Genomic DNA, 13,301 nt, shown 5'->3' with positions numbered 1-13,301 from the left:
GTTGTGTTATTCCGGGTTGGTCGGTGCTCGGCTGAACATGAGCCAGCAGTGTGCCCAGGTGGCCAGGAAGGCCAGTGGCATCCTGGTTGTGCCAGCAGCAGTGCGGCCAGCAGGAGCAGGAGGTGACTGCATCCTGTACTCAGCTCTGGTGGGGATGCATCTCAGTGCTGCGCCCAGTGTTGGGCCCTCACTGCAAGAAAGACATTGAGGCCCCGGAGCGTGTCCAGAGGGGGAACGGAGCTGTGAGGGGTGTGGAGCACAGCACAGCTGAGGGAATGGGATGGTCAGTCTGGAGAAGAGGAGGCTCAGGGGAAACTGCATTGCTCCCTACAGCTCCTGAAAGGAGATTGTGGTGAGTGGGGGTCGGCCTCTGCTCCCTGGTAGCAGTGATGGGACGAGAGGTGATGGCCTCACCTTGTGCCAGGGAAGGTTCAGGTTGGATGTTAGGAGCGATTTCGTCTCCAGAGAGCATTGATGCAGTGGCACAGGCTGCCCAGAGGGTGGGGGAGTCCCTGTTCCCGTCCCCAGAGGTGTTCAGGAACCGTGGGGATGTGGCACCTGGGGACGTGGGTTAGTGGTCAGCATCGGCAGTGGGTGGTCGATTGGACTAGGTGACCTTAGAGGCCTTTTCCAATCTTAACGATTCTGTGATTCTGTATCCTTAAAACTACATGCGTCCAACCTGCCAGGTTTATGTTTTGCTGCCCTCTTTTGTTGTGTTTTAATATAAATATATAAAGTCTCGTTACATATATACATTTATATATATGTGTATAAGTTATGTATTTATAGGTGTCCTGTGACACATCCCCCTCTGGCAGTGCAGCCCAGGCTGCTGGTAGGTCAGGCTCTGTGCTGTAAGCACTCAGAAGAGACCATCAGTGCCAAAGGAGATCTTCTGCATCCTCTGAATCCCAGTGCTGTGCTGGGGCTGGAGGGCCCCTGGAGCCACAGCCACGACAGACCCATAGGGCATTTGTCACTGCAGCCCTCCAAGCAGGTGCAGAGTTCAGCAGCAATTGCAAAGACAGACGTGGGGAAGGAACACGCACAGGAGCGACCTCGGAGGCTGTGAGGAGAGGTCCAAATTGTCCCATTTAAAAATGTGCAACGAGGGTGTTTATGCCCTGAAAGGCTGTGGTCCACCCTCAGAAGTGTTCACTGGGTGGGTTCTTGCCTACCAAAAAAAGAGGGAGGGTTTTCGTGCCGTGCTGCTGAGGCGGATGAAAAAAGAATAGAGCTTTTCCATCTGCAGATCTGCTCGCCTTTCCAACACGAAGGTTAAAGGTGGTGAGTGGGACGTGATAAAGAAATGTCATCCGTGTGAGGGGACCACAAGGTGCCGTGTCCTGTGGATTATTCCGTTGTCAACAACATCTGGAGCTGCATGTTGGTTTTCACACGTCCCTGATGCGTTGGGCAGTCCTTTTCATTGTCCCACACGGGATGGAGAAAAGGAAGGATATCGTAAATGCTCAATGGAGCTTTATGAGGGCTCCAAGCACTGTGGGTCACCTGCCCACGAAACGAATGTGGGAGTTATGAGAGAGAAGTCATACAGGTTTGGGGTTTTTCATTTGCTCCTCTAATTAAGGATAGCTAATTACTGATTCTCTTAAAAGGCGTCACAGAGTCTCACCTCTTCTCCTCTTTCAGCGAGTCCCTTCACGATGAGTAAATCCCAGCTCCTGCTCTGGGTGGCTGTTAGGTGCACACTGTGATGTCTGCAGCAGGGGCTGTTTGTGGGCTGTGCTGCTGGAATCTGCCTCTCAGTCGCTGACTGTTCCCGTAAGTGCGTTTCCCACTTAACTGATATTTCTACAACTGAGAAATGCCAGTCACAAAACCGCTAATTGAAATACATCGTACGAGCTACTTGTTGTCTAATTACATTTCAATCCCAGAAGATTGCTCCTTTCAAGCAGACAGAGGACCAAACCGTGCCTGTTTGCCCCAGAAGTGTTTGTAGCTGGAGTGAATCACTGAATATTGCACTGATTTACAGAGAGCAGGCAGAACTGACTTCAGCCCCAACAATCGCAGACAATTATAAACAATATCTGCCAATTAAATCTTTGTTAAAGTTACTTTGCTGTTGGAATGAAATCTTCATGTTATTTATTGTGGTTATGGAGGTACTTTCATTTTAGCTATTGAAAGGATTCGTGATGTTAATGCAGAATATTGTATTTGCTTTAATTAAGAAAAACAACACCTTTTGTCCCAAAATCTTTTGTATCACACCCATGTTCCTATTTAATAATTTTAAAGCTTATTTTGTATTTGATTACATGCGTATGCCTACACAGTTATAAATATTTGGCACTTTTCTGTCATGTGTCTCTCCTAAGGAAGTTCATAACATTATTTGCAAAGTTCTTTCGCACCAGTTGTGATTGTGGAAGGAGTTCAGGTTGGCTGACCAGCCTGAATGAGCTGATTCAGACTGGTTTTCTCGCTTCAACACCTGAATGGAGCAGTACCGTGATGCGTGGTTGTAACTGGGCTGGCACGCTCTGCAGCCCTCAAACACTGCAGAGGGACAAGGTGGATGCCAGGAAGCATGGCCACGAAGCCCTGAGCCACATGGTGCTTCGCTGTGCTCCTGTGGTTGCTGCAAACCAGAGTAACTCGCAGGCTCTTGGGGCTGCTGCAGGATTCTGACGGTAGGAAGACGACATGAGGGCTTAAGAGTGCTGCTGTGCACCCGTGTCTTCCTGAAACATAGCTCCGTGGAGTCCCCCTGCAGGTAAGTCACAAAATGAGTGGCTGAAATGAAGGGATGGGTTTGCATCCCGGAGCAGAGCTGCAGTGCTGCACCACGCAGCGTGGGGCCAAGCGGCTGAGAGGAGAACGGTCTCTGTTACTGTTTGTAGGGCTCTGATTCACGAAACAGACCGGTTGTGGACTGGGAAAACCCAAATTCTTGAGTGTAAGGATGAGCCATTTAGCACAGACATGGCGGTATCTGAGAGAAAGTGAAGGATGGTGTTAGAACCCTTCATTGCAGCCATTCCTGGCAGAGAAAATAAAAAAGCTGAAGTAGTGGAATGCAATTTGGTAGCAAGCAGAAGGAGAAAGCAGAGCCACTCTATGGGGAATTTAGAAAAGCAAGAAGGCAGCTTCATGGGACCCGGGACTCCTTAGTTTCTTGCTTGCATTCTTGTGTCTAAAGCACAAAGCCACGCTTAGTTCTGAGACCAGAGCACCTCTGAAATACTTCCAGCAACCAACTTGCTGCTGGTCAACCATGCAGAGCTCAGAGAGCACTTCTGGTCATCCATTGTTCTGAGCGAGTCCAGGGATCCGTGCTGGGGTTGCACGTCTCTTCCTTCTCCATGGCTGCTGGGATTCACCCACCCCTCTGCTGCTGGCTGCTCCTGTACCATCAGGATAGTTTCGGCTATTAAAGGTTTCGTGTGTTTTTGAATCTCTCTGTTCTCTGGCTGTTTGCTTTCAATGTTTGTGCAGCAGCTCTTCAGGCGCTCGGCCGCTAGGAAATGATGCTGATTTTTATTTCTGCAGAAAAGCGGAGCTCTTGACATTCTGTCTGTTTCACCGACCTTTGCAAACATCCGGACCTGAGTGCTACCTGTAGGAAATATTTGAATTACGGCTCTTTGTTTTCAAAGAGGTTGGGCACTGGCAAAGAGCTCGCATCTCATCTCTGAGCTGAGCAGTGCTGGCTGACAGGGAAGCTCCATCTGCAGTCACCTGGGGTAAACACAGTTCCCTTGAGCCTGTGCTTTGGAAGCAACTTGGGCCCGTGTTCACGCCGAAGACAGTGCTGTTCTTCCTCCTCTTTGGAGCCTGCTGCTTCCAAGCACACATGGCTTCTGTCCTGCCTGCCTTCCATGGTGGATCTGTCTCTGTCTGGAAAGGTCACAGTCATAGGCACAGTTTTCAAGAAAAGTCACTTTGCATGGTTGTGTTCCTATGTGCGTGAGATAACGTCTTCAGCCTGCTCTGCTGCCCGGTGTTGGGATAGCTGATGTGGCTGCAGCTCTGTGGATGTGTGTTTCAGGGAATTGTTTGTGACAATCGTTTGGGTTCTTGATTGTTGGGGTAAGGGTGGAGAAGAGGGAGGGATCGAGTGATCCGTGCATTCTGCTTTCAGCAGATGATGTCCGTTCCTCCAAGATATGGAAGAAAAAATCAGGAATAATTGATACATGTTGTTCAGACGTTTTCAATTCTCGAAACAGAGCAAATGAGGAGGCAGTAAGAATGTTCTCGAGGAGTCAAAGTAAAGGAAATACTTCATATTGAGTAACAGTCTCTTGGTCAGCCCAAGATGTGCGCATTGGTTTCAGCGTCTTGATGAGGCAGGGAGAGCACTGAGCCTAAAAGCGTCATCAGTGAGTTGTTATCAATGGGTCGTTATCAATGAGTCATTAGCAATGAGTCATTAGCAATAAGGGTGAATGTTTCTGCGATGCTGTGGCCATGTGCACCCAATGTTCTCAGAGTGAGGGGATGCGGTGACCCAGGCCCTCTCTGTTTCTCATCACCATGTGCTGGAATAGTTGTTGACTCTTCCACATTCCCTTCTCCCTGCTGTAGCTTTTACCTGGGAAGATCAGCAGCACTTCAGGCTGACAGTGGCACATGTTTGCTTTGCTTTTTGCTTCAAGAGCTGAGCCTAAAGCACTGTCCAAGAAAACAAAAGAAGAAATCAGACGGCGACGGCCCTCAGAGCCTCAATCAGAGATGATCTGATCCGTGGTAACTGAGTTCAGTGGAGATGAATTTGTCCTCCGGCCACAGAGCCTGCTGTTTAGTGCTCCTGCCTTGACTTCTATGAGCGTCTGGATGTGCTTGACGTTACACAATGGGAGTGCAGCATCTCGGCCCGGCAAACCGTGCAAGGCCGCGCGGAGCCGCGTGATGAAGAGACCTTCTCTGCACATCAAGGGCTCTGCTCGCAGCAACACTATGTAAATGCAGTGATGGAGTGGTGTTTTGAGAAAGCAGCTCCTCCAGCCGTGGCCTGATGGCACTCATCAAGAGCTGCTCTGCATGCTAACTGAGAAGGCAGCAGTCACTTAGAGCAGAAATATTGCGGCCGCGCTCGGAGGGCACTGCTGGCGGGGCAGCACACCCACAGCTCCGCCGTCTGACGACAGCCCCTGCATACAGAACGGCAGAATTGGAGAATATGAACAAAGGGGATGGAGGCTTCTGCCAAATCGCGTTAGGGGACGCATCTGTGAGGGATACAGTGTTTGGGTTATTTCGCGGATGGTCACATTACCGCTCCAAATACGTTTGTTTTGTTTTTTTTTTTCCTTCAAGCCAGAAACTCTGGTGCTGGAGCAGAGAGCCGCAGTGCTGCCTTCACTCCCAGCCGGACAGTTTGTTATGGTCACCAAGGAGGAGACAGCACGGTTCATCTCAAAGGGAAGGAGGGAGCTGCTTGCTGTGCTTGCTGCCCTGTGCTCTGCTTTCCCTTCTTGCTGTGTTACCCAGCCCTTGTCCTTCTGGGAGCCTGGGCAGATAACCTTTCTGCAATAATCTGATATTCAAACAGAAGGAGTTCACTCCTGAACTGCCCCAATATTTGAGAAAGGTTTTACAGTGAAATAGGTTTTTTCTGTGTCCCATTATTGCCCTGGCGGCTGCGCGTGTGCGTGCATGCCCGGAACACTGAGAAAGGTAAAACCAACAGAATGAAAAGGTCATGGTTATATAAAAACCCTTTTAAAGCTAAACAGCCCTGGCACACTGAGTTCCCCGTGGACACTCAGCGGTTGAGAACTGAGAGCATCAGGGCATTCGGAAGGTCAAATTCTGCATCTGCAAATGCCCAGGAGAAGCCAGGAGCTGTGGTCAGCCCGAGCTGCCCCCAGTCCGTGGAAAAAGCAGAGGACAGAGCCCCACAGAGCTCAGTGTGCAGGAAAAACATACAGCTTGGGCCGGGAAGAGATCACTGAGCCTGCCCGAAGCAGAACCAAGGTTGGTCTTGCTCGTGCCATGCCTCTGACAAAGCCAAAAGCACCGGATGACCAGAGAGGCTTTGAGAACAGGGACTCCCGAAGGCAGACAAGCTGTCTTTGTGTTTGAGGAGTCCTCTAATTACTCTCTCTAATTACTTTTTGATTCATACAAAATCTCAGGATCTGCAGCATCCTGCTGCGCAGTCGCCCATACGAGACGGAGAAGCACGTCTGAACCCTCCACCCTCCTTTCTCATGAGGGGAGCAGGCATCCCCATTCATCATCGTGACGGCTTTATTCATCTGTTGCGCCCGCTTTGCCCATCCCTTGCTCCATCCAGGAGGTTGGAGTGAGGTGGGGGTCAGCCTCTGCTCCCAGGTAACAGCGATAGGACGAGAGGCGATGGCTTCACATTGCACCAGCAGAGTTTCAAGCTGGATACTGGGAACAATTTCTTGTCCAAATAGTGGGGATGCACTGGCACAGGCTGCCCAGGGAGTGGGGGAGTCCCCAGCCCTGGAGGTGTTCAGGAACCGTGGAGATGTGGCACCTGGGGACATGGTTTAGTGGTAATATTGGTGGCAGGTGGGTGGTTGGACTAGATGACCGTAGAGGCCCTTTCCAACCTTAATGATTCTGTGATTCTCCAATGTTTTGCAGTCATTTCATGTTTTTACTGCTCTGCATAACTCAGTCTCATTGCATCCCTGGGTCTTTGCTCTCTCCTCTTTCCTGTTTATGAACAGGACAGCCTTCAGCCCAGACCCCTCCAGGGACCCACTCACAACCAGCGCCGCTGACTGAAGTGCCGTCACCGCGGGATGTAGGCGCGCGCTTGGCACTGAAGCGCTTTGCTTTCTTCGTGTGTTTCTATGACCAAAGCAAATCCTACTCCAGCTGGTAACTGAGCAGCGCCGACAGCCCGCCCAGACCTGCTTTAAGGCCTGGTAGAAAAATCAAACTTCGTGTCAGTGTATGTGCACGGGTGACAAGTAGGTCTCCACCTGCATGGAACGTCCCTGCCAGTCTGGGTCTGTGACTCAGGCAGCTTCCAGGGATGCTCCCTCTGCCTGCATCTGCGCTCCCTGAAGCCTCAGTGAGCATCGCTGCTCTCATCGGAGCGCCGGAGCTGATCTGCAGGGTGAAGTGCTGCGGTGTTCTGCGTGGCAGCAGAGGCTGAACAACCCCTTTCTGACCTCGCAGAGCTTTTACAAGGTTTAATCCCCTGTTGTTGAAAGCAGGTGTAGAAGGGGGAGCCTTGGTGTGATTTGGCTCTCAGCGTCGCAACATTAATGAAAAGCAAACAACTCAAATGTCAGACCTCAAGGAAAAATGTGTTTAAATATTTCCTCTGCAGCCCCTGGCACAGCCCGCGGTGACACAGTGATTGCAGATGGCTGGGGGTCAGGGTGGAGGGGCTCTGAGCTGTGGGTGTCCCCATCCCTCGCAGGAGTGGGACCAGGTGGCCTTTAGGGGACCCTTCCAACTTCACCCATCCCATGATTCCTACGGCTCACAGCACGCCTTGCAGGTGCGGGACCACGAGGTGGTGAAATAAACCCAAGTGTTAATAGTGGCTGCGAAAATTTGATTTTTATTCTCTGTTCACTGCATACAAAACACCATTCTGCATAGTGGCAACTCATTTGTCGTACAGTTGACAGTGCACATCAACAAACAAGTGTCAGAGGTATACACTCAACGAGGAGGGCAGTGGTGGCCGGGGTGACGCCGGGATGGAGGAGTGCCTCACAACCACTCACGTACGAGTAATAGGAATGGGATAGGAAGCACTGACCGAGTTAATGTGAATGAGGATGAAGAGACAAAGCAGAATTCGTGTGTCCAATACACAACGTCCAGAGCGATTAAGAAGGGTCACGGAGGCGGCTGAGAAGGATCTGTATTTTTTTCCAAACGCTTCCGGTCTTTAAAGTTGCTAAAATTTAATGATAAATAACAGAACCTCACAAATATTTTGGGGCAAAATGCTCCACATTTATTTACATACGAAATGTGTTTAATACAGTCGTAATGGACATAGTGTATAGTAACATCTGACAGCAGCAAGACTTTGAAGGAACCGAACAGTTACTACCGTATATCATGCAGCTACCTATATATACACGACTTGTTTCCTTTTTTTCTTAAAAAAAAAAAAAAANTGCTGTCCAAGGCTAGCTTTGAGTATCAAACTGAAAGAGCAAGCTGAAAAATTCATTATAATAATGAAAAGGTACGAAAAATGTGTCTCTTAGTTGAAGACAGAATACCTGATGTTGGCCTGTATTCCTGCCAGCATACAGTCCAATTTCATAGATTTGTGGGGATAGTGTTTTTTTTTTTATTTACAAAAAAAAAAAAAGGACAAAAAAAGGTTTGCAGGGGGGATACGTACAAGGCGTAAAATGCGAAAAGAAAACAAGAACGTTCACTCTCACAGAGAACCGCATTGGAAAGGGACAGCGCGGTGCCTCTCTGCCCCCGGTGGAAGCTCCCTAGTGATGTCAGATGCGTTTCCAAGTGTACTCACACGTTGGGCTGGTGGGCTGTGTTTGCTTCCCCTCGGCTGTGGTTGAACACCGAGCACCGGAACATTGGGCACGAGCAAAGGGAGCTGGGAAACCCCAACCCCGGCAGCAAGGGTTGGCTGTTTCCTTTCGATAACCAGAGACGAAGGAAAATGCTTAGCGCTGCGTAATCGCTTCTATATGTTTTAATAAATTACATGGCAGAAAAACGCCATCGTGATAAAACCTAGGCCTCTAATTACACCTCAAGTCTTTAATCCAGAGCAGCCCAGCCCTTTTATAACTACCAGAGCTTAGACCGCGAGCACCTGATGGCTAAAAATTACTTCATGATATATATATATATCTATATATATACCTGTGCAATGACACTTTGCAGAAGTACCTGATCACCCTGGGGTGTCTGCACCTGTTCTGGCGTTGGTGCCTCAACCAGCACTGCTCTTCACGTGTGCAGGGATGCTGTTTTGGGAGAGAAAGTCCGACAGCTTCCTTCTGCATGCAGAAGCATCCAGAGTCCTGCAGGATGTAGCAGCATCTCCCCTTGGCTTGCTTGCTTCCTTTCCCCTCCAGGCGCTGCCTTCTGCTGTGCTCCCATTTGCTAAACTTTCCGTCAGAAGCATTCACGTAAGAAACGGTTTAAGAGAACCTGGGAAACTGCCCCAGCTTTAAGAACTCTGTTTTAGAGAAACTTACTACAAAAAAACAGAAACAAAACAAACAAACAAACAAACAAAAAAAAAAACAGATTTTCCACTAGATACCAATACAAACACGTAACAAAGAGTATAAAAGTTATTAGTTTAAATATATACAAACTCTTTTCAACTCAAATACTGCTTCAATGGTTTTGAGGGTAGAGACAATGAGGCGAAGGGGGACGTCGTTATGCAGAATATATTGCAACAGCCTGAACAGTACTGTTAACACTATTATGCCTTGAACTTTCTGTAACAAAAATGTCATTAGTATTCCAATGTGGAGAGAGAGATTTCCGTGTCCCAAATGATCTGATCACTTGTCCGCCGAGCTCATTCTTTTCGACTTGATGAAGGCCATGCCATGTGTTCTCATGTGAGTATTTAAGGCCGCTTCCGTTTCAAAAGTCTTTGCGCACACTTTGCATCTCCTGTCCGACACTGCGCTGTCAGTCGGCTCGTCCTCGTGGTTGGGTTTATTCTCTTGCTGATTTTCCTCCCCGGACCCATTCTGCTTTGACACTGGCTGCGGCTCCTTCAGCTTGTGCACAATGAAGAGGTGCCTGGAGAGAGACACGTGAGACGTGTAGCAGAGTCCGCACTCCCTGCACTGGTAGGAAGAGCCATCAGATTTGTGCTGAGGAATATGTTCGTGAAACTGGAGGAGATTTTCCGTCGTGAAGCCGCAGACAGCACACTTGTGGACCTTAAAAACATTGATTTTTAGCTTCTTCAGTGGCTGCGTGATTGCACCTCGTGGAGGCCTGAATTCCAGTAAAGGTTCTTCCAATTTACGCTTTGGACTAGGAACCTGAAAAAAGCCGTAAACAGTATTTTTGTAAGCATAAATATGGAGCGACTGAAGCGGTTTGTCACATCAGCTCAAGGCTGGGTGTTTGGGATAAGCTCACCGTGCTTCCGTGCACCCTGCAGCCTCTCTACACCTACATGAGGACATCGTTGCAGAGGTTTTGAAAAGCAGAATTTTACGGGATCAAAATATCTACATCTATTTAAAGATCCTGAAGGCATTCCCACAAAAACCCAGTGACTCAGTGAATCTTCTAAGTGGTTACCTTTGCATCTTCTTTTACTTCCCTTTCTTCCATACTGCTCGATTCAGTCATTTCTTTGACGTCGGGGTCTTTAATGCCATGCATCAACTGAATATGTTTCTCCAGCATCAGTCGTTTGGTAAAGGTACGTCTTGAATCTGGGCAGTGCCTGGATAAACACAGAGCAGGCGTGCAGAGGTCCAAATGTCATGCTCAGAAAGAGATGTGCTATTCTGAAGAATGTGAACAGAGCTAGCAAATAAGCGCAGACAAGTCCAATCTACTAACGATAACACTGAAGACAGTGCTTTCCCAATTAATTGCACAAGTATTATCAGAAAGGGAGAACAATTACAAAACAAAACCACAAATGTCTGAGCAGCTTATACTCACAGTGAATGAGAGAAAAGTTCTCTGAAGACAGTACCCAAAACAGTGCAAAGTGTGGGTCAGAAAAAGAACAGGAGCATCTGAGTTTGTTTCTCGTACCTCTCTTAATGTAACTAAGCTGTACATTCAATTAAACACTTTGTGAAGTTCTCCCTAACTAAATTTCAGCAAGAAAGCAATCACCTTCCATGAAGGATGAATGCTAGCTCCAAAGGAGTCTTAATCCTGCGTTCAAGTCCAAATTCTTTATCTCCTTGGAGCTAATCCATGGGACTGAGGTTAGGTTGGGTTAGTCTAACCTCAGTGCCTGGAAAAGTTACGAAGAAGAGGAATTCAACTCACAATGTTTGTGGTTGGTTTATAGGGACAGAGGTCCCTAGTATTTCTGGAAAATAAAACAGAAGTAGTACTTACGAGCACGTATAAACCTTCCTAATCCCTTTGTGCTTGATACGGTTGTGACGACATAAACTATGGGATGAACTGAAAGATTTGTCACACTGTCGACAAGGGTGCTTCTTCATTTGCTTTAAAAGAAGAAGAAAAACACATTAATAATAATAAAAAAAAAGCTAAGCGAAAGTAGTCCTTGCGTCAAACCCTTCAGTAACAGGAAAGAAACGTACCTACCAGTATCCAGCACTTTTGTCAAGCATGCACAGCATGCACTGTAGGAACTAGATCTCTTTCAAAGCAGTGTGGCCAGCACACACCTACCAAAGACTGCAAACAGGCACCACGGACTGTGGATGAAGGGAGGCTCTTCCACCAAAGAGGCAAGGGAGATCAGGGGGCTATTTCTGGATCAGTAAAGGCAGCACCAGAAGAGATGTGCTTTCACCTTTCCTTTCCCATCACCAAATGAATTCTGCAGCTGAGGTCACCATCACCCACAAGACGAGGGGTGAAGGGCACCCTTTGAACAAGGACCAAAGCGAAACACCATGAACACTGATGTGCCAGCAAGGCTCAGAAAAGTCACAAGGAAATGAGAGATACAGTCTGATGCCAACTTGAGGCACATCTGTTTGGGGAATCCTATGTGTTTTATATCACTATTTGTTATGTGGAAGGAGGAAGAAAAGGAAGGAGGGTAAAAAGGATGGAGCAGTCCCCATCCATGCCATTCCAGCTGAACACAGCCATCAGAGCTCTTGCATCTGAAGAAATGATGTCTCCAAAACTGTGAAATATAAAAGCCCCAAGAACGAATGACACAGACCTATGCTTTAGGTCTTATTAGCTTATGAGCACATCACAAATCTTAGAACTCAGTCCAAATTGGCCTGTCTTATCAGTAGTTGCAGCAAGGAAACCAAAATATTCCCAATCAAATCTCCTGCTTCTTCTACAATTAAATAGATTTTCAAGCTCCTATCTGTAATTTTCTACTGTTTTGGTAGTAATAAGGAAATCAACATAACATCTTGAAAATTAAAGCCAAACAGTGACCAAAGAAAATCTCATTTAAGGCTTTTCCAGACTACTTTTCAACAATCCAGCTGGGGCCAGAACTCCCCACTCAGCATTCTGCACAATGACTCCTGCCAGAATCAGGGTGCACGGGGTCTGAAGAAGAAATGGATTTCATTGGAATCTCCTGAAAGAAATCCTGGTCACCTGCACCCAGACTGCAAGCATTCTAAACCAAGGAAAGGCTTTGCTTGCTGCCCAGGTAGAACTGGGGGAATGGACATTCCCAGATCACCTTTCTCTGCTCTAACAGAGATCAGAGCTCTCCTTCACAGTGTCAATAACGCTTTATTTCCTGCATTTCTTTGGGAAACTGAAAAAAGCAAATAATATCATTCTGCTATTCCAGCTGAAGCCATTGAGCCAATGACTTGGATCAACGCTTGGAACTGGACCCTACTTGACTCCTCTGGAGAATCCACACAAGATCTGTCCCTGCATCCCCAATCATTCAATAGCAAAGATTCCTTTGCAGAAGAATGCTAAGGGTTTGGCTTACTTGTTCTCAGCTTCCGAGGAAATGACAGATTCCTAAACAATGGAGACATGCAACAATTCTCAGGAAATTTTTAATGTGATGCAAGTCATTCTCTGGTGCCTAATCTAAACTACTACTACTACTAATAATAATAAACAATTCTCAATCCTAAATAATACAAAGCTCAAGCCACGCAGAAATGGTTAAGGAACTGAAAAACATTCACCTTATATTTGTGATCTGAATATGGAACTTTACTTGGAAATACCTACGGGATGTACACGCCAGTGAAGATCCACGGAGGTGATGCCATTACTGAAAGTTATGATCTACTGCAAAGTTTGGAGTGAATGATGGTGGGCTTGCACATACAACTAGGGTGTAAAAGCTGTTATGGAGAACCTTTTGCTATCAAGACCAAAATCACAGGGAATGTGGAGGACGGAAAGAAAAGGATTTCTGAAAGGTCACAGATGCAAGCGGGAGGAATCTCATTAGGAAACAAGATATGGTTATCTTACTAGGGATAGTCCTTCACATCATGCCCTTAGAGGCACAATGCTCCTCAACCAAGATTACTTTCTTTTTATGTTTAAAGGACAAATAATAAAAAAAAAGAATCAACATGTTTTTCTCTGAAACTGTTAAAAGCATGTACACACAGAGCATACTCATTAACGCTAAATGCATTGATCAGTACATTTTCCAACACGGTTTTGCAGTATGCTTAATGACTGCC

At 47.3% G+C, this 13,301-nt stretch overlaps 1 protein-coding gene and 1 long non-coding RNA gene across 10 annotated transcripts in view; one reads left to right on the top strand and one right to left on the bottom strand.

The window, feature by feature from the left end:
* On the top strand, positions 326-8,101 carry LOC110390141. 4 transcript variants are annotated; one of them, XR_002433595.1, is made up of 3 exons: positions 326-1,561; positions 1,657-2,749; positions 5,296-8,101. It is a non-coding gene; the product is annotated as an uncharacterized LOC110390141 (long non-coding RNA). The 4 variants fall into 4 exon arrangements; XR_002433594.1 differs by having other exon boundaries at positions 326-2,749; positions 5,296-6,315; positions 6,684-8,101; XR_002433593.1 differs by having other exon boundaries at positions 326-2,749; positions 6,684-8,101.
* Positions 8,280-13,301, bottom strand: part of ZNF532 (zinc finger protein 532) — a 41,649-nt gene continuing 36,627 nt past the window's right edge. For all 6 annotated transcript variants that reach the window (XM_021379947.1, XM_021379946.1, XM_021379944.1 and 3 more), the window contains 3 exons: positions 11,026-11,138; positions 10,243-10,390; positions 8,280-9,977 (listed from right to left, as the gene is read on the bottom strand). In XM_021379947.1, the coding sequence (XP_021235622.1) occupies positions 9,483-9,977; positions 10,243-10,390; positions 11,026-11,138 (756 nt within the window). In that variant the 3' untranslated portion in view covers positions 8,280-9,482. The remainder of the gene's footprint in view (positions 9,978-10,242; positions 10,391-11,025; positions 11,139-13,301) is intronic.

Source organism: Numida meleagris, chromosome Z (assembly GCF_002078875.1).
Source record: "Numida meleagris isolate 19003 breed g44 Domestic line chromosome Z, NumMel1.0, whole genome shotgun sequence".
In the NCBI taxonomy this organism is placed as follows: Eukaryota; Metazoa; Chordata; class Aves; order Galliformes; family Numididae; genus Numida; species Numida meleagris.
The sequence above is the reverse complement of the archived record's forward strand: the minus strand, read 5'-3'. Positions and strand labels throughout refer to the sequence as shown.